Here is a 22,767-nt window from a genome sequence, read left to right as displayed (position 1 = left end):
TATATGTAGTGTTTTTTACTTTTTATTTTATTTTGTGTTAGTGTAGTGTAGTGTTTTTAGGGTACAGTCGCACGGGCGGGGGTTCACAGTAGTTTCTCGCTGGCAGCTTGAGCTGCGGCAGAAAATTTGCCGCAGCTCAAACTTGCAGCCGGATACTTACTGTAAACCTCCGCCCATGTGAGTGTACCCTGTACACTCACATCAGGGGGGGGGGGAATATCTTCAGCTGTTGCAAAACTACAACTCCCAGCATGTACGGTCTATCAGTGCATGCTTGGAGTTGTAGTTTTGCAACAGCTGGAGGCACACTGGTTGTGAAACACCGAGTTTGGTAACAAACTCAGTGTTTTGCAACCAGTGTGCCTTCAGCTGTTGCAAAAGCTACAACCCCCAGCATGTACGGACAGCGGAAGGGTAGTTATGCAACAGCTGGAGGCATACTACTTTGGCTGGGGATTGTAGTTATGCAACAGCTGGAGACACACCGGTTTGCTACTTAACTCAGTGTTTCACAACCAGTGGGCCTTCAGCTGTTGCAAAACTACAACTCTCAGCAGTCACCGACAGACAACGGGCATGCTGGGAGTTGTAGTTATGCAACCAGCAGATGCACCACTACAACTCCCAGCATGCACTTTAGCTGATGCAAGCTGGGAGTTGTAGTTATACAACAGCTGAAGGTACATTTTTCCATAGAAAAAATGTGCCTCCAGCTGTTGCAAAACTATAAGTCCCAGCATGCCCATAAGGGAATGCTGGGAGTTGTGGTGGTCTGCCTCCTGCAAAAAGGGCATGCTGGGAGCTGTTGCTAAGCAACAGCAGGAGGCTGTCACTCACCCAACTGCTGCTCCGCTGCAGTTCAGTCCCTCGCCGCCGCCGCTGCTCCTGGGGCCCCGATCCCAACATTGACGACGGGGATCGGGGTCCCCAGCTCCCGGGGTCTTCTTCCCGCACCCGCCCACGTCCTCCGGAAGAGGGGCGGAGCGGGTTGCGGGAGAGACACCCGCAGCAGGTGCCCTGATTGGTCGGCAGGTAAACCGGCTGACGAATCAGGGCAATCGTGAGGTGGCAGCAGTGCCACCTCACCCCTGCTGGCTATGGCTGTTCGGGGCTGTCAGAGACGGCCCCGATCAGCCAGTAATTCTGGGTCCCAGGGTCACTGGAGACCCGGTTGACCCGGAATCCGCCGCAGATCGCTGGCCTGAATTGTCCAGCGATCTGCGGCCATCGCTGACATGGGGGGTCATCATGACCCCCCTGGACGATATGCCGCGATGCCTGCTGAATGATTTCAGCAGGCATCGGGCATCGGCTCCCATTCGGCTAGCGGCGGGGGGCCGGGAAGGGACAGGACGTACTTCTACGTCCTCGGTCCTTAAGGACTCGGAAACGGGGGCGTAGGAGTACGTCCATTGTCCTTAAGGGGTTAAATTTTTATTGGGGGAGGGGCTTTTTAATTTTTTTTTCATTCTTTACTTTTATTTTTAACTCTTTATCTCCCTATAGGGGACTATCTATAGCAATCATTAGATTGCTAATCCTGTTCAGTGCTCTGCATAGGGAGTAGCACTGATCAGTATTATCGGAGATCTTCTGCTCTGGTCTGCTGTATTGATCATGACATTTGAGGTGTTAATAGTGAACATCAGCGTGATCGCTGATGTCCGCCATTACCAGAGGGTCCCTGGCTGCTGATAGCTCCGGTGCTCGGGTCAGTACAGGACATAAATGTCCGTCTTAGTACGCGCAGTACCAGCGCATCAGGACGTACATTTACGTCCATTGTTGTAGGATATCAGGATTGTTTTGTTTTTGCACTTTCGTTTTTCGCTCCTTGCCTTCTAATAGCCATGACCCTTTCAAGTTTCCACCTACAAACCCATATGAGGCTTGCTTTTGCGCCACCTATTGTACTTTGTAATGACATTACTCTTTTTTTTACTAACAGTACTGTACACTTCTCGGTAAAAATGACACCTTGGGGGAGACTTATCGAAACCTGTGTAAAGGAAGAGTGGTGCAATTACCCATAATAACCAATCAGATTGCTTCTTTCATTTTACACAGGCCTCTTTAAAAAAGGAAAGAAGCGATCTGATTGGTTGCTATGGGCAACTGCACCACTCTTCCTCTACACAGGTTTTGATAAATCTTCCCCATTATCTTTATTGTAAGTCCATATGATGACAATGATACCCAGTATATATAGTTTATTCAATGGTACTTTTAAAAAATTATACATTTTTGACCACTAACTAACTTTTTTCACATTCCGAGCTGTTTAGGGGCCTTTTTTTGTGCCAAGATCTGTAGTTTTTATTGATACTATTGTTGTTTTGATGGGACTTTTTTTTTTTATCAGCATATGTATTTGCTGTATGTCCCATTACAACAAAAAAAATGTTACCGAGAAAAACTACAGATCACTGTGCAAAAAATGAGCCCTCACACATCCCCATATACGGACAAATAAAAGAGTTGTTGGGGTCAAGAGGGCAATTTTAAGCATACTCATTTTGGTTAAAAAAAGTAAAAAATTTTTTTAAAGTAGTAAAATAACACAAAACCTATATAATTTGGGTATCGTTATAATAGTATGGACCTCAGAATAAAGAATATGTCTCATTTTTACCAACAATTGCACTGCGGAATAACAGAAGCCCCCAAAAGTTACAAAATTGTGTTTTTTTTTATTTTTCCCCACAAATAATTTTTTTTTTTGTTTCACTGTAGATTATGAGATAAAATAAGTGATGTCCTTATAAAGTACGATTGGTGGCGCAAAAAACAAGCCCTCATTTAGGTCTGTAGGTGGAAAATTGAAAGGGGTAGGATTTTTAGAAGGGGAGGAGGAAAAAACAAAAGTGTGAAAGGTAAAAAAAAAAAAAAAAATGACAGAATGGATGTCATCACTTCCCCTATGATGTCACAAGTTCCCGTGTGACTTTATTTTAGTAATTAAGGCTTAAAGGGGAAGTACACTGTTTAATTATGTACACTTCCTCTTTAAGGCCAAAACTAGCTGGATCCTTAATAAATTTAATAAATTAAAATCTTGCTTGTTAAACCTTCTTTAACCCTATATATATATATATATATATATATATATATATATATATATATATATATATATATAATGTAGTCAATTTGAGTAGTCATATTATTCCAGTGATGCAGATGCAAATCAAAATATGTTGCAGTTTCTTGTAATGCCTTTTTTATTGGACTAAAAGAATTCTGTTAGTCCAATAAAAAAATATATATGTTGTATTGTTTTCACTAATTAATTTTACAAGATGTAATTTTATTCTTTATTTTTATTAATTAATCTCTGCTGCCATCTAGTGGACAAATGAGATGTGGCATTTGTAAGTTCAAATTGGTCGAAAATGGTTCAAAAGGTTTATGCCATAGTTAAAAGATATGACCAAGATAGGTGACAAAAAAATCTAATTGGTGTTGGGGGAGGGGCGGCTGTCCCAGATGTCAGACCCACACCTACCAGATAGTTATCACCTATCCTGTTGATAGGGATTAACTTTTAATCTTAGTATAGTTCTTATAATTATAGTATATACCAGTGTTTCCCAACCAGGGTGCCTCCTGCTGTTGCAAAACTACAATTCCCAGCATGCCCGGACAGCCTTTGGCTGTCCGGGCATGCTGGGAGTTGTAGTTTTGCAACAGCTGGAGGCACACTGGTTGGAAAACACTGGTATATACAGTATTATAGATCATATTGCATCTTTATTATGTGTATTAGTGTTCAATATGTTCTTGTTGTTTATGGGACAGGTCATATAGTGATTTTTATATACAAAGTGGCTCAGATAGAGATATGTTACCTATGGATCAAGTGCGTTATGGTAAGGGTTTGTGGTGTTTGTGCACCATACTGCAACTTTAACATAAATAATACATATTTTTCTCATGACGTTTTTTTTTTATGTTAATATTTTTTATTTTATCAATGAACAGAGGAAAATAACATTAAATTGGAAGTGTTAGGAAAAAAAATTGGATTGAGGGAAAGTTGTCGACTTTATATAAAATACTGTAATCTGTGTCCAGACCCGGGCAGTCGGAGTTCTTACTCCTAGTACTCTTGATTGATAGACGTCACCCAGATCCCTGGTTATAATTTTCGTATGTGGATTCCTGTGTATTCCTACAAGACAAGTAGCATTACTTGTAATATTGTCCTATGAGCAGGAACAGCATCTGTTATAATGTAACATTTATTTGTCTGTATATTGTATCTCCAATGTCATGAACAAATACATTTCATAGAGACCCCTCAGAAAATATTCTACTTTTCTTTACAGCTAAATAATACTGACATACAGTACAGCTACATAATACTGCCACTCAGTTCAGCTAAATAATACTTCCATACAGTACAGCTAAATATTACTGCCATGCAGTATAGCTAAATAATACTGCCACTCAGTACAGATAAATAATACTTCCATACAGTACAGATAAATATTACTGCCATGCAGTATAGCTAAATAATACTGCCACTCAGTACAGATAAATAATACTTCCATACAGTGCAGCTAAATATTACTGCCATGCAGTATAGCTAAATAATACTGCCATACAGTGCAGTTAAAAAATGCTGTCATACAGCAAAACTAAATAATACTGCCATACAGTACAGCTAAATAATACCAGCATACAGTATAGCAAAATACTGCAATACAGTACAGCTAAATACAGCCATACCAGCTAAATAATACTGCCATACAGTACAGCTTAATACAGCCATACCAGCTAAATAATACTGCAATACAGAACAGCTAAATACAGCCATACCAGCTAAATAATACTGCCATACAGTACAGCTAAATAATACTGTCATAAAATACAGCTAAATAATGACGCCATGCAGTAATGTTAAATAATACTGCCATACAATGCAGCCAAATAATGCCGCCATACAGCAAAATTAAATAATACTGCCATACAATACAGCCAATTAATGTCACCATAGAGTATAGCAAAATAATGCTGCCATACAGTACAGCTGAATAATGCTGCCATGCAATTAGGGTAAATAATACTGCCATACAGTGCAGCTAAATAATACAGCCATACAGTACAGCTAAATACAGCCATACCAGCTAAATAATACTGCCATACAGTATAGCTAAATATTACTGCCATACAGTACAGCTAAATACAGCCATACCAGCTAAATAATACAGCCATACAGTACAGCTAAATACAGTCATACCCGCTAAATAATACTGCCATACAGTACAGTTAAATATTACTGCCATACAGTACAGCTAAATCATGCTGCTATAAAATACAGATAAATAATAGCTCCATGCAGTACTGTTAAATAATACTGTCATGCAATACAGCTAAATAATACTGACATACAGTAAAGCTAAATAATATTGCCATAAAGGACAGCTATATAATACAACCATAAAGTACAGCAAAATGAATCTGCCATACAGTACAGCTTAATGATACTACCATACAGTACAGCTACATACTGCCATACAGTACAACAAAGTAATACCTCTATACAGCACTGCTATATAGTAAAGTAATCCAGTAGAGTTAAATAATACCACCATACCAGCTAAATAATACTGGCATACAGTAGAGCTAAAGAATACCACCACACAGTACAGCTTAATAATACTATAATACTGCCATACAATACAGCTTAATAATGTCTCCATGCAGTGCTGTTGAATAATACTACCATACATTGCAGCTAAATAATACTGACATACATTATAGCTAAATAATACTGCCATACAGTACAGGTAATAATACCACCATATAGAACAGCCGAATAATACTACCATACAGTACAGACGAATAATACTACCATACAGCACAGCTAAATAATACTGCCATACAGTAGAAGCTAAATACTTCCATACAGTACAGCCAAATACAGCCATACAGTGCAATAAAGTAATACCTCCATAGAGCACAGCTAAATAATAAAGTAATCTAGTACAGCTAAATCCTACCACCATACAGAACAGCTAATTACTGATATATAGTACAGCTAATTACTGACAGACAATACAGCTTAATAATACTTCCATTCAGCACAGCAAAATAATACCGCCATACAGTACAGTGAAAAAATGCCTCCATACAGTACAGTGAAATAATACTGCCATAGGGTATACACATGACATTGCCATCTAGTGAACAGTGCCTTAATAACATTCATATATAATGCCAGAGCTAGCACCATGACTGAAGTTTAGGACAGGATGGGTAAGGGTGCAAATTTAGTAGAAATTTTTCATTTTTAGCAACATATAATAAAGAGCGAGTAAGAATGTCACTAAAGAGACTTAGGGGTGTTAATGGATAGTAACTGTCACTAAACTCCCCCCAAACTAACCAGAGGTACTGGCTGGTAGTGCGGGGGACGCTGATCAATATGCTGCATACCATATACTGTCCAGCCGTTCGCCCGTTATCTTCATTATACCTGATAGGCAAATGATCTTCTAACTGGCACAGGCAGGGTTACATGCCTCCATCTGGCACTGTGATGTGCCCTCCCATCGCCTCTCCCTCTTCTCCCCGCTCTGTACAGGACTCCACTGCGCATGTGCCACTTTCTGTGTACACCCGGAAGCGGCCTCAGCACAATGGAGTCCTGTACAGAGCGGGGAGGAGAGGGGGCGGAGGGAGGGGACAAATATTCTTAAGCCGGGCTGCGAATGAGCAGCGCTGACGTCACAGTGCCAGATGAAGGCAGTGACCTCGCCCGTGCCAGTTAGAAGATCATTTGCATACCAGGAATAATAAAGATAACGGGCGAACAGCTGGACTTAGGCAGCATATTGATCAGCGGGCAATCGCTGGATGTCGTATGTCTGGATTTTTCCAAAGCATTTGATATGGTGCCACATAAAGTAAGTGGGTAAGTAACTGGCTCAGTGATAGGAAACAGAGGGTGGTTATTAATGGTACTTATTCTGATTGGGTGACTGTTACTAGTGGGGTACCACAGGGGTCAGTCTTCGGTCCTATTCTACTTAATATATTTATTAATGACCTTGTAGAGGGGTTGAATAGTAAAGTAGCAATCTTTGCAGAAGATACTAAACTCTGTAAAGCGGTAAACACTATAGAGGACAGTGCACTGTTACAAATGGATCTGGATAGGTTGGAGGTTTGGGCTGGGAAGTGGCAGATGAGGTTCAACACTGATAAATGTAAGGTAATGCACATGGGGAGGAAAAGTTTAGTGACAGTTTTCCTTTAAAGTGCACCTGTTGCCAACAAAAACTTTTTATATAATTTAGATAACATTATACATGAATGTATATTTGCAAATAAATATGAAAATGAAAAAATGTGTATATTTTTGGGTGACAAAATGCAGCTATTGCATGTGTATGTCTATGTGAGGAGTCCAAATACAGGAAGTGAGGGCAGTACAAGCAGGGCTCTGTGCAGGCTCCTGGCTTGTCAATCATCCTCGAGTTTGAGCCAGGAGCATGTCACAGAGCCTCACTGCACAAAGCCCTGCTTGTCCTCAGTGTACAGAGCCCTGTTTGTCCTCAGTGTACAGAGCCCCGCTTGTCCTCAGTGTACAGAGCCCTGCTTGTCCTCAGTGTACAGAGCCCCGCTTGTCCTCAGTGTACAGAGCCCTGCTTGTCCTCAGTGTACAGAGCCCTGTTTGTCCTCAGTGTACAGTGCCCTGCTTGTCCTCAATGTATAGTGCCCTGCTTGTCCTCAGTGTACAGAGCCCTGCTTGTCCTCAGTGTACAGAGTCCTGCCCGTCCTCAGTATACAGAGCCCTGCTTGTCCTCAGTGTACAGAGTCCTGCCCGTCCTCAGTGTACAGAGCCCTGCTTGTCCTCAGTGTACAGAGCCCCGCTTGTCCTCAGTGCACAGAGCCCCGCTTGTCCTCAGTGTACAGAGCCCTGCTTGTCCTCAGTGTACAGAGCCCCGCTTGTCCTCAGTGTACAGAGCCCTGCTTGTCCTCAGTGTACAGAGCCCTGCTTGTCCTCAGTTTACAGAGCCCTGCTTGTCCTCAGTGTACAGAGTGCTGCTTGCCTCACTGTACAGAGCCCTGCTTGTCCTCAGTGTACAGAGCCCCGCTTGCCCTCAAAGTAAAGAGCCCTGCTTGTCCTCAGTGTACAGAGCCCTGCTTGTCCTCAGTGTACAGAGCCCTTCTTGTCCTCAGTGTACAGAGCCCTGCTTGTCCTCAGTGTACAGAGCCCTGCTTGTCCTCAGTGTTCAGGGCCCTGCTTGTCCTCAGTGTACAGAGCCCTGCTTGTCCTCAGTGTCCAGAGCCCTGCTTGTCCTCTGTGTACAGAGCCCTGCTTGTCCTCAGTGTCCAGAGCCCCGCTTGTCCTCAGAGTACAGAGCCCCGCTTGTCCTCAGAGTACAGAGCCCCGCTTGTCCTCAGTGTACAGAGCCCTGCTTGTCCTCAGTGCACAGAGCCCTGCTTGTCCTCAGTGCACAGAGCCCTGCTTGTCTTCAGTGTACAGAGCCCTGCTTGTCCTCAGTGTACAGAGCCCTGCTTGTCCTCAGTGCACAGAGCCCTGCTTTTCCTCAGTGTACAGAGCCCTGCTTGTCCTCAGTGTACAGAGCCCTGCTTGTCCTCACTGCACAGAGCCCTGCTTGTCCTCACTGTACAGAGCCCTGCTTGTCCTCAGTGCACAGAGCCTGGCTTGTCCTCAGTGTGCAGAGCCCTGCTTGTCCTCAGTGTACAGAGCCCTGCTTGTCCTCAGTGTACAGAGCCCTGCTTGTCCTCACTGCACAGAGCACTGCTTGTTATCAGTGCACAGAGCCCTGCTTGTCCTCAGTGTACAGAGCCCTGCTTGTCCTCAGTGTATAGAGCCCTACTTGTCCTCACTGCACAGAGCCCTGCTTGTCCACCCTAACTTCTTGTATTTTGACTCCTCATAGAGACACACAGACAATAGCTGCAGGGACAAAAATATACATATTTTCTAATCAATGTATATTACAAATATACATGTAATGGTAGTATCTACATTATATAAAAAGTTTTTGTTGACAACAGGTACACTTTAAAGGGGTACTCTGGTGGAAAACAATTTTTTTTTCACATCAACTGGCTCCAGAAAGTACTTATCAGCTGCTGTATGCTCCACAGGAAGTTACGTTGTTCTTTCTGTCTGACTACAGTGCTCTCTACTGGCACCTCTGCCCATGTCAGCAGAGAGCACTCTGATCAGACTGGAAAGAACTATACAACTTCCTTTGTAGTATACAGCAGCTGATAAGTACTGGAAGGATTAAGATTTTTTAATAGTCGTAATTTACAAATCTGTTTAACTTTCTGGCACCAGTTGATTGGAAAAAAATCAACTGGTGCCAGAAAGTTAAACAGATTTGTAAATTACGTCTATTACAGCACCAAAGGAGGCATCGATGCACATGATCCTGTATTTAAGGAGGACAGAACTGAACAGGCGTTCTTTCACTAATGTATACAGTCACATGTAAAAACACATGGCGACATAATGATAAGTTGTTTGAAGTGTGACAACCTTAGAGGTTACTCCCTCATATCTGCAGCCCCGGCCTAGCCCTTGTCTTACACTGGAAGCCCTTTCTCAGGAGACCAAGCCTTCTCCTCACAAACGTAAATCAGGGGCTTCTAAGTAGCCTAACCAGCTGTTAGTCTAGGTTCACACTGCCGAATCTCCGGGCAGAAACTTTGTGCCTGGAGATTCAGAGTTCGGCCAGTGCTCAGACTGAATCAGTTGGTGCTAGGACCGCACGGACACTGCAGTATCCAATAGACTGCAATGTGTTCCCCGAGTATTTCCGCCTGAAGAATGCGCAATGCCATTCTTCAGGAGGAAATGTTCAAGTGGATTTTCCGTTCACAAATTCCACTTCACAAATTTCAAATTGTGAATTTGTGAACGGAAACCCATACACTATACAGTACATTTTAGTAAGTGGAATTGCAGGCGGAAATTCTGCAGTGTGAACCTACCCTTAGTGGGAAGGAATGTATTTAGCATGGAAGGTTCCCTTTCCACCTTCAACATCCTACTCCTATTTTTGGGCTTTAGGGTACGTTCACACGTGCGGATTTTCTGCATATTTTACGCTGCAGATCCGCTGGTGAAGGCCCGCTCTATGCTGGCTTTACATGTGCCTGCTCGTAGCGGCAATATGCCACTACCAGCAGGCACACTGCGATGTGCGAGTTGCAGTATACTCGCACATCGCGGGGGCTCTCTGCCTAGCCCAGAGTAGGGAGAGCGGCCGTGATGTGCGAGTACGCCACACACATCGCTGCACTGTGTCTGCTGGTAGCGGTGTATTGCCACTACGAGCAGGCACATGTAAAGCCAGCATAGAGCGGGGCCTTCACCAGCGGATCCGCAGCTAAATACGCTGCGAAAATCCGCGCGTGTGAACGTACCCTTAGAGAAGAAAAGCCTGTTTTCTCCATTTTCAGTGAATTTTCATGCCACTCCAGCATACTGCTAAACTAGTGACATACTCAGCTCCACCTTTGTACAATCACAGTATTTGGCTACACTGGTTGTTATATGGATTGTATTATGACTTTTGTGCTTAGTTCAGGAATTAATTTTCTTTAAATAATTCTTTAAAAAATGTGACTTACCGAGAAAGGTCCGTAAAAGACTTTGTGTTATCGGCTTTAGGAGGGAAAAAATTAGAAGAGAAAGGTTCAGTATTTTGAGTCCTGATGTGCAAATGTAGCAGAGATTCATTTGTAGTGTAGAAGATGACGCTATAGAATAACCTGCAGTTGTATGAAAAACCACAAAGTCATAAAATGAACCAAATGACAAACCCATTTCTGCTACAACTGAAATACAGAGATTCTACAGACAACTAATGCAGCTCAATAGTAGATCAGTTACCAGACTCACAAAGCAAATATAGACCCCAGACAAGACCCCCATAACTAATACAGACCCCAGACCAGACCCCCTATACTAACACAGGCACCAGACAAGACCCCCATTACTAATACAGACCCCAGACCAGACCCCCTATACTAACACAGGCACCAGACAAGACCCCTATAACTAATACGGACCCCAAAATGCCTATACTAACAGAGACACCAGAAAAGATCCTCCTAACTATTACAGACCCTTGACTACACTGCTTCAACTAATACTGACCCCAGACCAGACCCTCTAAATAAATACAGACCCCAGAGCAGACCATCTATACTAATACAGGCACCAGACGAGACCCCTATAACTAACACAGACCCTAGACCATGCCCCCTATACTAACATAGGCACCAGACTCCAGAAGCAAATACAGACTCCAGACCAGACCGCCTGTACAAAAACAGGCACCAAAAGGGACCCCCATAACGAATACCGATCCCCGACCAGACCCAAAATACTAACACAGGCACCAGACAAGACCCACATAACTAATGCAGACCCCAAAACGGCTATACTAACAGAGATACCAGGGAAGATCCCCATATCTATTACAGACCCCTGACTATACTGCCTCAACTAATACAGACCCCAGACCAGACAGACCCTGGAAAATAAATACAGACTCCAGATCAGACTATCTATACTAATACAGGCACTAGACAAGACCCCTATAATTAATATAGAGCCCAGACTAGACCCTTGAACAAATAAAGACACCAGACCTCCTTTACTTTAACACAGGCACCAGACAAGACTCCCATAAATACAGACCCCAGACCATCTATACTAACACAGGCACCATACAAGTCCTCTATAACTCATACAGACCCAATACTGGACTGCCTATGCTTACACAAGCACCAGGTAAGACCCCGATAACTGATACAGACCCCTGACCACAATGCCTAAACTAATACAGACCCAAGACAAGTCCCTGCAGATACTGGCCTCCCCTTGTCCCTGCAGCCTCAGGACATTGTGCAGCAAAGCTGGGGAGGACAAGGCTGCAGGAATAAGGAGAGGTGAGTATATGTAGTATGGTATAGATTCTGATAGTATGGTATGGATTCTGGTAGTATGGTATGGATTCTGGTAGTATGGTATGGATTCTGGTAGTATGGTATGGATTCTGGTAGTATGGTATGGATTCTGGTAGTCCACACTCAACTCCATATGAAGATAAGTAAATACAGATTGAATTGCAGATTTGAACAGTCAGCAGAAATCCACTGAACTCTGTGTTATCCAGTGTTCGGGATCGGAGTAGGCCTTAGTGAACTTACATTAGTAGTGAAAAAATGCCGAAAAAACACTGTCTCCAATGGGCAGTCTACAGGCACTGAAAGGCATTATGTCACAATGGGCACAACCAAAACACAGGAACGATAGACTAATACCCCAGAAAGGGGGGAGAATGAAAATACCATTTGTTTTCTGAATGCATTTCTCATACTGGCCACTAGATGTCAGCAACAACAGACAACCAGTGTGATAAGCTTGCCTTCAGTCTAAAGCATGGTTTCCAAACAATTTTTTATTAATTTATTTATATAGCGCCTACAGATTCCGCAGCGCTTACAATTATGGGGTACAAACCAAGACAAGTATCAGACATAAAATTACACAATAACTATTCAAACAAGAGGTATGGGGATATATTGAGGATATGTTGGGGATATATTAAGGATATGTTGGGAATATGTTGGGGATATGTTGGGGATATGTTGGGGATATGTTGAGGATGTGTTGGGCATATGTTGGGGATATATTGAGGATATGTTGAGGATGTGTTGGGCATATGTTGAGGATATGTTGGGCATATGTTGGGGATATGTTGGGGATATGTTGAGGATATGTTGAGGATATGTTGGGGATATGTTGGGCATATGTTGGGGATATGTTGAGGATATGTTGGGGATATGTTGAGGATATGTTGAGGATATGTTGAGGATATGTTGGGGATATGTTGGGCATATGTTGGGCATATGTTGGGCATATGTTGGGCATATTTTGGGCATATGTTGGGGATATGTTGGGGATATGTTGAGTATATGTTGAGGATATGTTGGGGATATGTTGGGGTTATGTTGAGGATATGTTGAGTATATGTTGGGCATATTTTGGGCATATGTTGGGGATATGTTGAGGATATGTTGAGTATATGTTGAGGTTATGTTGGGGATATGTTGAGGCCAATTAGAGACTGTTCTAGGCCTGTCTGAAGAGATGTGTTTTTAGGCCACGTTTGAAACTATGGATGTTGTTGTTGAGTCTGAGGGATTGAGGGATAGCATTCCAGAGAACCGGTGCAGCACGTGTGAAGTCTTGGAGACGGGAGTGAGAAGTTTGGATTATAGAAGATGTTAGTGTGAGGTCATTAGCAGATCGGAGAGAACGTGTAGGATGGTAGACGGAGATGTGAGAGGAGATGTAGGGAGGTGCAGCATTGTGGAGAGCTTTGTGTGTGAGACTGAGGATTTTGTACTGTATTCTGGACTGAATTGGTAACCAGTGTAGTGACTGGCACAGGGAGGAGGCGTCGATGTAGCGGCTGGAGAGGAAGAGGAGTCTGGCTGCGGCATTAAGGATGGACTGAAGAGGAGAGAGTTTGGAGAAAGGAAGGCCTATTAGTAAAGAGTTACAGTAGTCGAGGCGGGAGTGAATCAAAGCAATAATGAGAGTTTTAGCAGTTTCAGTAGTGAGAAACGGGCAGATTCTGGAAATGTTTTTGAGATGCAGGGGACAAGAACGTGAAAGAGACTGAATATGGGGAGTGAAAGACAGATCAGAGTCAAGTATAACTCCAAGACAGCGAGCCTGCTGCCCAGGAGTTATGGTAGTACCACATACCGATATGGAAATGTCAGGGTTAGGTACAGTATCAGTTGATGGAGAAAAAACAAGAAATTCTGTTTTAGAAAGATTTAGTTTCAGATATAAGGAGGACATGATGTCTGAGACGGCAGAGAGACAGTCACTGGTATTCTGTAGGAGTGCAGGGGTGCTGTCTGAGACGGCAGAGAGACAGTCACTGGTATTCTGTAGGTGTGCAGGGGTGATGTTGGAGGAAGAGGTATAGAGTTGGGTGTCATCAGCATAGAGGTGGTACTGGAAACCAAATCTACTGATTGTTTTTCCAATGGGGGATGTGTAGAGTGAAAAGAGTAGAGGACCTAGGACTGATCCCTGGGGAACCCCCGAAAGCAAGGGGAAGAGGAGAAGAAGTAGAGCCAGAAAACGAGACGGTAAAGAAGCGGCCAGAGAGATAGGAGGAAAACCAGGCGAGAGCAGAGTCCTTGAGACCGATGGAGCAGAGACTACTGAGGAGGAGTTGGTGATCCACAGTGTCAAAAGCTGCAGACAGGTCCAAGAGGTCCAACAATGTTCCTCCAGCTGTTGCAAGACTACAACTTCCAACATGCTCGGACAGCCAACGGCTGTCCGGGCATGCTGGAAGTTGTAGTCTTGCAACAGCTAGAGGCACACTGTTTGGAAAACACTGTTCTGGAGCAACCGTGAAACAATACATACTGTATATAACAAGATAAAATGGATAAAGCCCTCTTCTAACCCCCAACTCTCATTTTAGGAGCTATATAAACCACTTGTTTTAGCTTTTATTCAACATCATACAATTGGGTATGATCACACTAAGGAAATGGTGCGGAAAGTTTCCTTGCAGAAATGCTCTGTCTGCTTTATGGTGAAATAAAGCAGAACTGGAATACTGCATCTAGAATACTGAGATTCTGCAGACAAATAATGCTGCTCAATAGTAGATAAGACTCTTAGACCAGACTCAAGAAACAAATACAGACCCTCTAAATAAATACAGACCCCAGACCAGATCACTTTTTCTAACACATGCACCAGCCAAGATCCCTGTAACTAATAGAAACCCCCTAAACATATACAGACCACAAACCAGACTGGCTATACTAACACAGGCATAGATATAACCCCCATAACTAATGCAGACCACAGACCAGACCCCCTAAACTAAAACAGACACCAGACCAGACTGGCTATACTAACACAGGCACAGATATGAACCCCCATAACTAATGCAGACCCCAGACCAGACCCCCTAAACATACACAGACCACAAAACAGACTGGCTATACTAAGAAAGGAATAGATATAACCCCCATAACTAATGCAGACCACAGACCAGACCCCCTAAACTAAAACAGACACCAGACCAGACTGGCTATACTAACACAAACATCAGACAAAATCCCTATGACTAATACAGACCCCGGACCAGACCCCTTAAACTAATACAGACACCAGACCAGGCCGCCTATACTAACACAGACATCTGACAAGACCACCATTTCTAATACAGACCCCAGACCACACTGCATAAATTAATAAAGACACCATAATCCAGCTCAGTTTCATGTGGGATCAGATAATCTGTTTAGAATTTAAAGGGGGTACTGCAGTGGAAAACATTTTTATAAATCAACTGGTGCCAGAAAGTTAAACAGGTTTGCAAATTACTTCTATAAAAAAAAAAAAAAAATCTCAATCCTTCCAGTATTTATCAGCTGCTGTATGCTCAAGAGGAAGTTCTTTTCTTTTTGAATTTCTTTTCAGTCTGACCACAGTGCTCTCTGCTGACACGTCTGTCCATGTCAGGAACTGTCCACAGCAGGAGCAAATCCCCATAGCAAACCTATCCTGCTCTGGACAGTTCCTGACTTGGACAGAGGTGTCAGCAGAGAGCACTGTGGTGAGACAGAAAAGAAATGCAAAAAGAATAGAACTTCCTCAGTAGTATAGAGCAGCTGATAAGTACTGGAAGGATTAAGATTTATAAATAGAAGTAATTTACAAATCTGTTTATAAAAAAAAAAAAAAACTTTAATGCAGAGTCTGTGTTTCCATCTCAATAATACCAATTTTAAACCCAAACCTCAAAATTCAGAACCCAGACCCCAAAACTCAGATCTCAGACCAGACCCAAATAAATTAAGACCTCAAATGAGATCCCTGATGTTGTAGCCCAGCCCAAATTTCCCAAATCTCCTCCAGATTCCTGATTTTGACCCCAGACACTTACCTCTGCTGTAATAGGTGACCACTGCAAACATCAGGAACAGAAGTAGAATTTTAGCTCCCAGTGCAGCACATAGTATAATGTATCCCATTTTGCTGCTGCCCCCTGCTGTAAATTTAAAGAAATACACCGCTCCTTCCACTTTTCCATGACTGTTTGTGGCGACACACGTGTACTTCCCATCATATCTCAGGTGGTGTAGTTCTGAGGTCCGCTGATGCTTCAGGATTGGACTGGGAAGAATTGGATACTCATGATTGTTCAGAGGGTCGGTCCAGATCAGTGACGGTACTGGCTCTCCTTCAGCTGTGCAAAACGCGTGGTATCCCCGAGCGTTGTCAAATGCAACTGAGAGATTAACAATCCTTGGAGGGGCTGGAAATAGATATATTATTTATTTAATTTATGATCAACAGCAATAAGCTTAAAGACAGTCAACATTAAACCTTCTAGACAGGAGACAACCCTATACAGGGTTATTGGAATTGTATCTGCTCCTGTCGTCATGCAAGTTGTAAGACCAAGACAAATCTTGTTTAATGTCCTTGTGGCCACCATGGGAAGTGTCCTGTGGGTGGGCTTTCCTTGTTCAGTGCACAGAGTTCTCTGGCCCCTCCTCTCAGCAATGATTGACGACAGTTTTCGTATCCAGTCAGGACATTACTGAAGCTGTGACTTTGTTGTTGAGAGGAGGGGTCATGGAACTCCAGATACAGAGTGAGGGGCACCTTAACAGGAGAGCCTGCCTTCTGGACACTTAAAAGGACAGTAGCCTGTAGATTATATAGCGTCTGTCTCGTTCTGGTATCATTGCACTCCCCTCCCCAACCTCTATATAGGGCTGCCAAAAGTCTTGATGGCTCCAAATTGCTGACAGACCCCCATTAATTTATCTTCTCAAGCATTGTATTTACTGTGATGCCTTACTTTGTGAAACAATCGTTACTGCTGTTTACAAGTCAAAGTTTTACAGGTACTACCACTGTAGTGTCTCCAATATATCAAGCCATAATACCCTTAATACTTGAAATACATAATACTTAAAGGGGTACTCCGGTGCAAAACAAATGTTTTTAAATCAACTGATGTCAGAAAGTAATACAGATTTGTAAATTACTTCTATATAAAAATCTTAATCATTACAGTACTTATCAGCTGCTGTATGCTCCAGAGGAAGTTGTGTAGTTATTTCCAGTCTGACCACAGTGCTCTCTGCTGACACCTCTGTCCGTGTGAGGAACTGTCCAGAGAAGTAGAGGTTTGCTATGAGGATTAGTTCCTGACACGGGCAGAGGTGTCAGCAAAGAACACTGGAAATAACTACACAACTTCCTCTGTAGTATACAGCAGCTGAAAAGTACTGGAAGGATTACGTTTTTTAAATAGAAGTAATTTACAAATCTGTATAATTTTCTGACACCAGTTGATTTGGAATTTTTTTTTTTTTACACTGGAGTACTCCTTTTAAAATTCATGAGAAAGTGTCATTGGAGAATGAGAACATCTTACCGGACAAATGCAGCCACGTCCCAGATTTTGTTTCGTATTTGTCATGTCTATCTCTGGATAGCTCCACCCTGCAGTAATATCTATTACTATCCTCCCATGTTAGGTTCTCGATGCTGATGGAAATGTTGTTGTTACGAAGGTTCCCGATTAGGTGGAACTTGCTCATGTAGTTGATGGTAGTTTTACAAGGGTCGCTGCTGCTTTCACTGACACACTTGAAAACCACTGTGCCATTGTAAGGATGTTTGATTCTCCATATGACTGTCAGCCCACTGTCATGGCTCTTGTGAGGGTGACTGAACAAACAAGGCAAAGAGACCGCTTTACCTATCTCGCCTGTAACATCTTTTGAGACTTGTAGAGACCAAGTATTTTCACCCACACCTGTAATAAAGCAAAAAAAATTAAAAGTACAAAAACAAAACTCATTTCAGATTGTAGACCTCTCTAGCAGGCCTTTGTTATGTCTTTGCTAAGAAAGAGAGGTCCTGAAAGGGGTACTAAAATATAACTACTATAATACTACCTCCTATATACACTGCTCAAAAAAATAAGGGGAACACTAAGATAACACATCCTAGATCTGAATGAATGAACTAATCGTATGAAATACTTTCGTCTTTACATAGTTGAATGTGCTGACAACAGAATCACACAAACATTATCAATGGAAATCAAATTTATCACCCCATGGAGGTCTGGATATGGAGTCACACTCAAAAGTGGAAAAACACACTACAGGCTGATCCAACTTTGATGTAATGTCCTTAAAATAAGTCAAAATGAGGCTCAGTAGTATATGTGGCCTCCATGTGCCGGTATGACCTCCCTACAATGCCTGGGCATGCTCCTGATGAGGTGGCGGATGGTCTCCTGAGGAATGTCCTCCCAGACCTGGACTAAAGCATCCGCCAACTCCTGGAAAGTCTGTGGTGCAACGTGGCGTTGGTGGATTGAGTGAGACATGATGTCCCAGATGTCCTCAATCGGATTCAGGTCTGGGGAACGGACGGGCCAGTCCATAGCATCAATGCCTTCCTCTTGTCAGGAACTGCTGACACACTCCAGCCACATGAGGTCTAGCATTGTCTTGCATTAGGAGGAACCTAGGGCCAACTGCATATAGCATATGGTCTCACAAGTGGTCTGAGGATCTCATCTCGGTACCTAATGGCAGTCAGGCTACCTCTGGCAAGCACATGGAGGGCTGTGCGGCCCCCCAAAGAAATGCCACCCCACACCATTACTGACCCACCACCAAACCGGTCATGCTGGAGGATGTTGCAGGCAGCAGAACGTTCTCTGCAGCATCTCCAGACTCTGTCACATCTGTCACATGTGCTCAGTGTGAACCTGCTTTCATCTGTGAAGAGCACAAGGCTCCAGTGGCGAATTTGACAATGTTGGTGTACTCTGACAATGCCAAACGTCCTGAACGGTGTCGGGTTGTAAGCACAACCCCCACCTGTGGATATCGGGCCCTCATACCACCCTCATGGAGTCTGTTTCTGACCATTTCAGTGGACACATGAACATTTGTGGCCTGCTGGAGGTCATTTTGCAGGGCTCTGGCAGTGCTCCTCCTTTCACAAAGGCGGAGGTAGCGGTCCTGCTGCTGGGTTGTTGTCTCCTACAGCCTCCTGATTAGTGTTGAGCGGCATAGGCCATATTCGAATTCGCGAATATTCGCAAATATATGGACGAATATTCGTCATATTCGCGAATATTCGCATATTCGTAATATTCTCGTTTTATTTTCGCATATGCGTATATTCGCGTGTGCGAAAATTTGCATATATGAAAATTCGCATATACAAAAAATAGCATAAGTGCAAATTCGAATATGCGAAAAGTAGCATATGCAAATTTTCGCATATGCGAAAATTCGCACACCAGTCTCACACAGTAGTATTAGAGCCTTCTTACACCACATAAGCTGGAAGCAGAGAGGGATGATCACTGTGATGTGTACTGTGAAAAAAAAATATTCGTAATTACGAATATATAGCGCTATATTCGCGAATATTCGCGAATATGCGATATTCGCGAATAAAATTCGAATTGCGAATATTCGCGAGCAACACTACTCCTGATGTACGGACCTGTCTCCTGGTAGCGCCTCCATGCTCTGGACACTACGCTGACAGACGCAGCAAACCTTCTTGCCATAGCTCGCATTGATGTGCCATCCTGGATGAGCGGCACTACCTGAGCCACTCATTATTACATTATGAGAGCTCCCATTTAAAATATGTGAAGGATAACATCCCTTATAGCCAGATGTTAAGACTAAAACGAGTCAATAGCAAATCTGAAATATTTAAACATCAACTGCAAGATCTGTGTAGTAGACTATCCGAACGTGGCTATCCTTAGAAATGTATTAACAAAGCACTAACAAAAATAGAGAAAAAACCCAGAAATGAGTTGTTGAGAAAAACATATAGAAAACGAGAAAATAAAAGATGTGTTTTTTCTTTTGCATGTGTATGAATGATATAATAAAAAAAAGGTATTTTTTAATAATTGGTTCATCTTTGAACATGATCCTGAATTACATGAGTTTGTAAAAGAAAAAACAATTATCACCTTTTGGCAAACAAAAACCATAGGTGACACGATTAAAAATGTAAAGCGTCAAGCTCAAAAGAAAAAAGAGAATTGGCTTACTTTGTCTACTCCAAAAGGGAATAGCCCATGTAAAAATTGCAAGTGTTGCAATGTGGTGTCCCGGTACAGTATTGCATACCGTATCTAGTGTAGAGGCCCCCAAAGTCAGAGTGACTGCGTTCAGGTAGGGTTCCTCAGGTGGGACAGCCCCTAGTCGCCTCTCCTCAAGTCTATCTCTAATAATAATATATATGTATATATTTAATAATTAGATATATTCTATAGTAATGTATAGTGCTTACCTTGTTTAGCGTCGCAGGACCTTCGGTCATGTGACCATGCTAGTAACCTCTATTGTATGATGCAGGACCTTTGGAGGTCCTTTGGTCACGTGTTACCCACAAATCTCTGTAATGGTGATTGACATCCGTTTGGACCAATTAGCAGTAGTCCAGCCCCTGCCCATATAAGGGAACTGCATCCAATTATCGCTCTTGGGTTGCTGCTCTCATGGATGCCGGACTAACAGGACGGTGCTACGCGACTTTCAAAGACACGCTAGGCCTCAAAAACCTGCCGGCCTCAGCTCCATAGACATAGAAAATTTGTATACGAGCATTCCACAAGAAAAAGGTGTGGATTGCATCAGGGAAATTTTGACACACTCCGGTAAATCAGAAAATGTGATTCAGTTGATCTGAGAGTCCCTGGCATTTGTGCTAAAGAACAATGCATTCCTATTCGATGAAGTGTGGTACAGGCAAATCGGGGGGGGGGGTGGCTATGGGCACCCCCATGGCTTGCACATTTGCAAATCTGTATGTCGCTTCATTCGAACAAAAATATGTGTTCACGGCCAATCCCTTCCTGAAGTTTGTCCAGTGCTATCTCAGATTCGTCGATGACATGTTCATCGCTTGTGATGGCACCGCGGCGAGCTTCAGGGAGTTTGTGGAATTCTTTAACGAAAAAAACAAAATGAGCCTCAGATTTACCCACAAAGTTGATGCCAAAAAAATGGAATTCTTAGATGTACTCATTGAGGCAGAAGGAGGTGAACTCCGCACATCAGGTTATAGAAAGCCGACAGCCTCCAATTCTTTGTTTCAGTTCTCAAGCTATCATCCCCAACACACACAAAACGCTTTACCATACGGGCAATTCCTGCGTCTTAGACGCATCAATGACACAGATGAAAAGTTTTTTGTACAGGCTGAAGAACTGAAGCAGAGATTATTGGCACAGGGCTATCCTGTAGATATTATAAATACAGCTCTAAACAGAGCCACAGCACAGGATAGAAATAACCTTCTCGTATCTAACAGGAGAAAAAAAGCAAAAGAAAAATCCTCAGTTAACATAGTACCTAGGTTTTCCTTTTCCTTTAAAGGGGTTCTCCGGTGCTTAAACATCTTATCCCCTATCCAAAGGATAGGGGATAAGATGCCTGATCGCGGGAGTCCCGCAGCTGGGGACCACCGGGATCATGCACGCGGCTCCCCCTTTGTAATCAGTCCCCGGAGCGTGTTCGCTCCGGGACTGATTACCGGCGACCGCAGGGCCGGTGGCGTGTGACGTCACGCCTCCGCCCCATGTGACGTCACGCTCCGCCCCTCAATGCAAGCCGACGGGAGGGGGCGAGATAGTAGGCTTGCATTGAGGGGCGGAGCGTGACATCACACGGGGGCGGAGGCGTGACGTCACACGCCGCCTGCCCTGCGGTCGACCATAATCAGACCCGGAGCGAACACGCTCCGGGGACTGATTACAAACGGGGTGCCGCGTGCATGATCCTGGGGGTCCCAGCTGCGGGACTCCCGCGATCAGGCATCTTATCCCCTATCCTTTGGATAGGGGATAAGATGTTTAAGCACCGGAGTGCCCCTTTAAATTCAGTCCCCTTGAGAAAATCCTAAAAAGTGCAGTACACAATAACTGGTCCTTGATAAAAAACGACACCGAACTAGGAAAACTAGTACATGATAGACCTCTCATCACGTTCAAGCGTTGTAAAAATCTTAGAGACATAGTCACCAGTAGTAACTTCTGTTCTAACCCTAAAACTATCGACTGGCTCACAAGATCGGGCCCCACAGGGAACCACAAGTGTGGTACATGTATTTGGTGTCCCAATATGAAAGTTGGCAAAAGTACCCTTATTGGTGGTGAAATCATACATGTCAACACTCTGATCACTTGTAGAACCCAGTGGGTTGTGTATGCCATGATCTGTTCATGTGGGAGATTCTACATCGGCAGCACAAAACGCACCTTAAACACAAGATTTAGGGAACATGTGTATTCCGTAAAAACTAAAAAAGGTGCACCGCGTTTTATTGAACACATGAACAGTGAGCATAGAGGCGTATGTAATGATTTACTCTTTCAGGGACTCGAGGTTGTCCGCACCTGTTCCGTGTACGTCACCCGGAGGTGTGTTCTTAAGGGTGATGCACTACGGAACAGGTAGGGTCGGAAGAAGCGTGATACGCACGCGCAACCAGTTTTCCACTGATGAGCTAGTCCTACCTACAAGCGTCTGTGCGTAGAATATAACTACTAAAATACTGCTCCTATGTACAAGAATATAACTACTATAATATTGCTCCTATATACAAGAATATAACTACTATAATACTGCCTCCTATATACAAGAATA

The 22,767-nt window shown here is 43.3% G+C and overlaps 1 protein-coding gene across 1 annotated transcript; it reads right to left on the bottom strand.

The window, feature by feature from the left end:
- Positions 1-3,978: 3,978 nt before the first annotated feature.
- Positions 3,979-22,287, bottom strand: SIGLEC15 (sialic acid binding Ig like lectin 15). The gene is made up of 6 exons (XM_056524201.1): positions 22,143-22,287; positions 20,963-21,067; positions 17,499-17,882; positions 15,993-16,364; positions 10,621-10,654; positions 3,979-4,168 (listed from the first exon to the last, which is right to left on the bottom strand). Exons 1-6 carry the CDS (start codon positions 22,285-22,287, stop codon positions 4,120-4,122), a joined length of 1,089 nt encoding a protein of 362 aa, XP_056380176.1. The 3' UTR covers positions 3,979-4,119.
- Between the last annotated feature and the right edge of the window lie 480 nt (positions 22,288-22,767).

Source organism: Hyla sarda, chromosome 1, assembly GCF_029499605.1.
Source record: "Hyla sarda isolate aHylSar1 chromosome 1, aHylSar1.hap1, whole genome shotgun sequence".
NCBI lineage: Eukaryota > Metazoa > Chordata > Amphibia > Anura > Hylidae > Hyla > Hyla sarda.
This window is presented reverse-complemented; position numbering and strand designations above follow the sequence as displayed.

Bases quoted from the DNA above. Each gene is read 5' to 3' on its own strand.
- SIGLEC15 (XM_056524201.1), bottom strand. From the start codon at position 22,287: ATGTATGATTTCACCACCAATAAGGGTACTTTTGCCAACTTTCATATT. The intron at 21,068-22,142 runs GTGACTATGTCT...TTTTCGTTAAAG, and splicing joins TAGAACAGAAGTTACTACTG to AATTCCACAAACTCCCTGAA. The intron at 16,365-17,498 runs GTAAGATGTTCT...ATCTATTTCCAG, and splicing joins GACGTGGCTGCATTTGTCCG to CCCCTCCAAGGATTGTTAAT.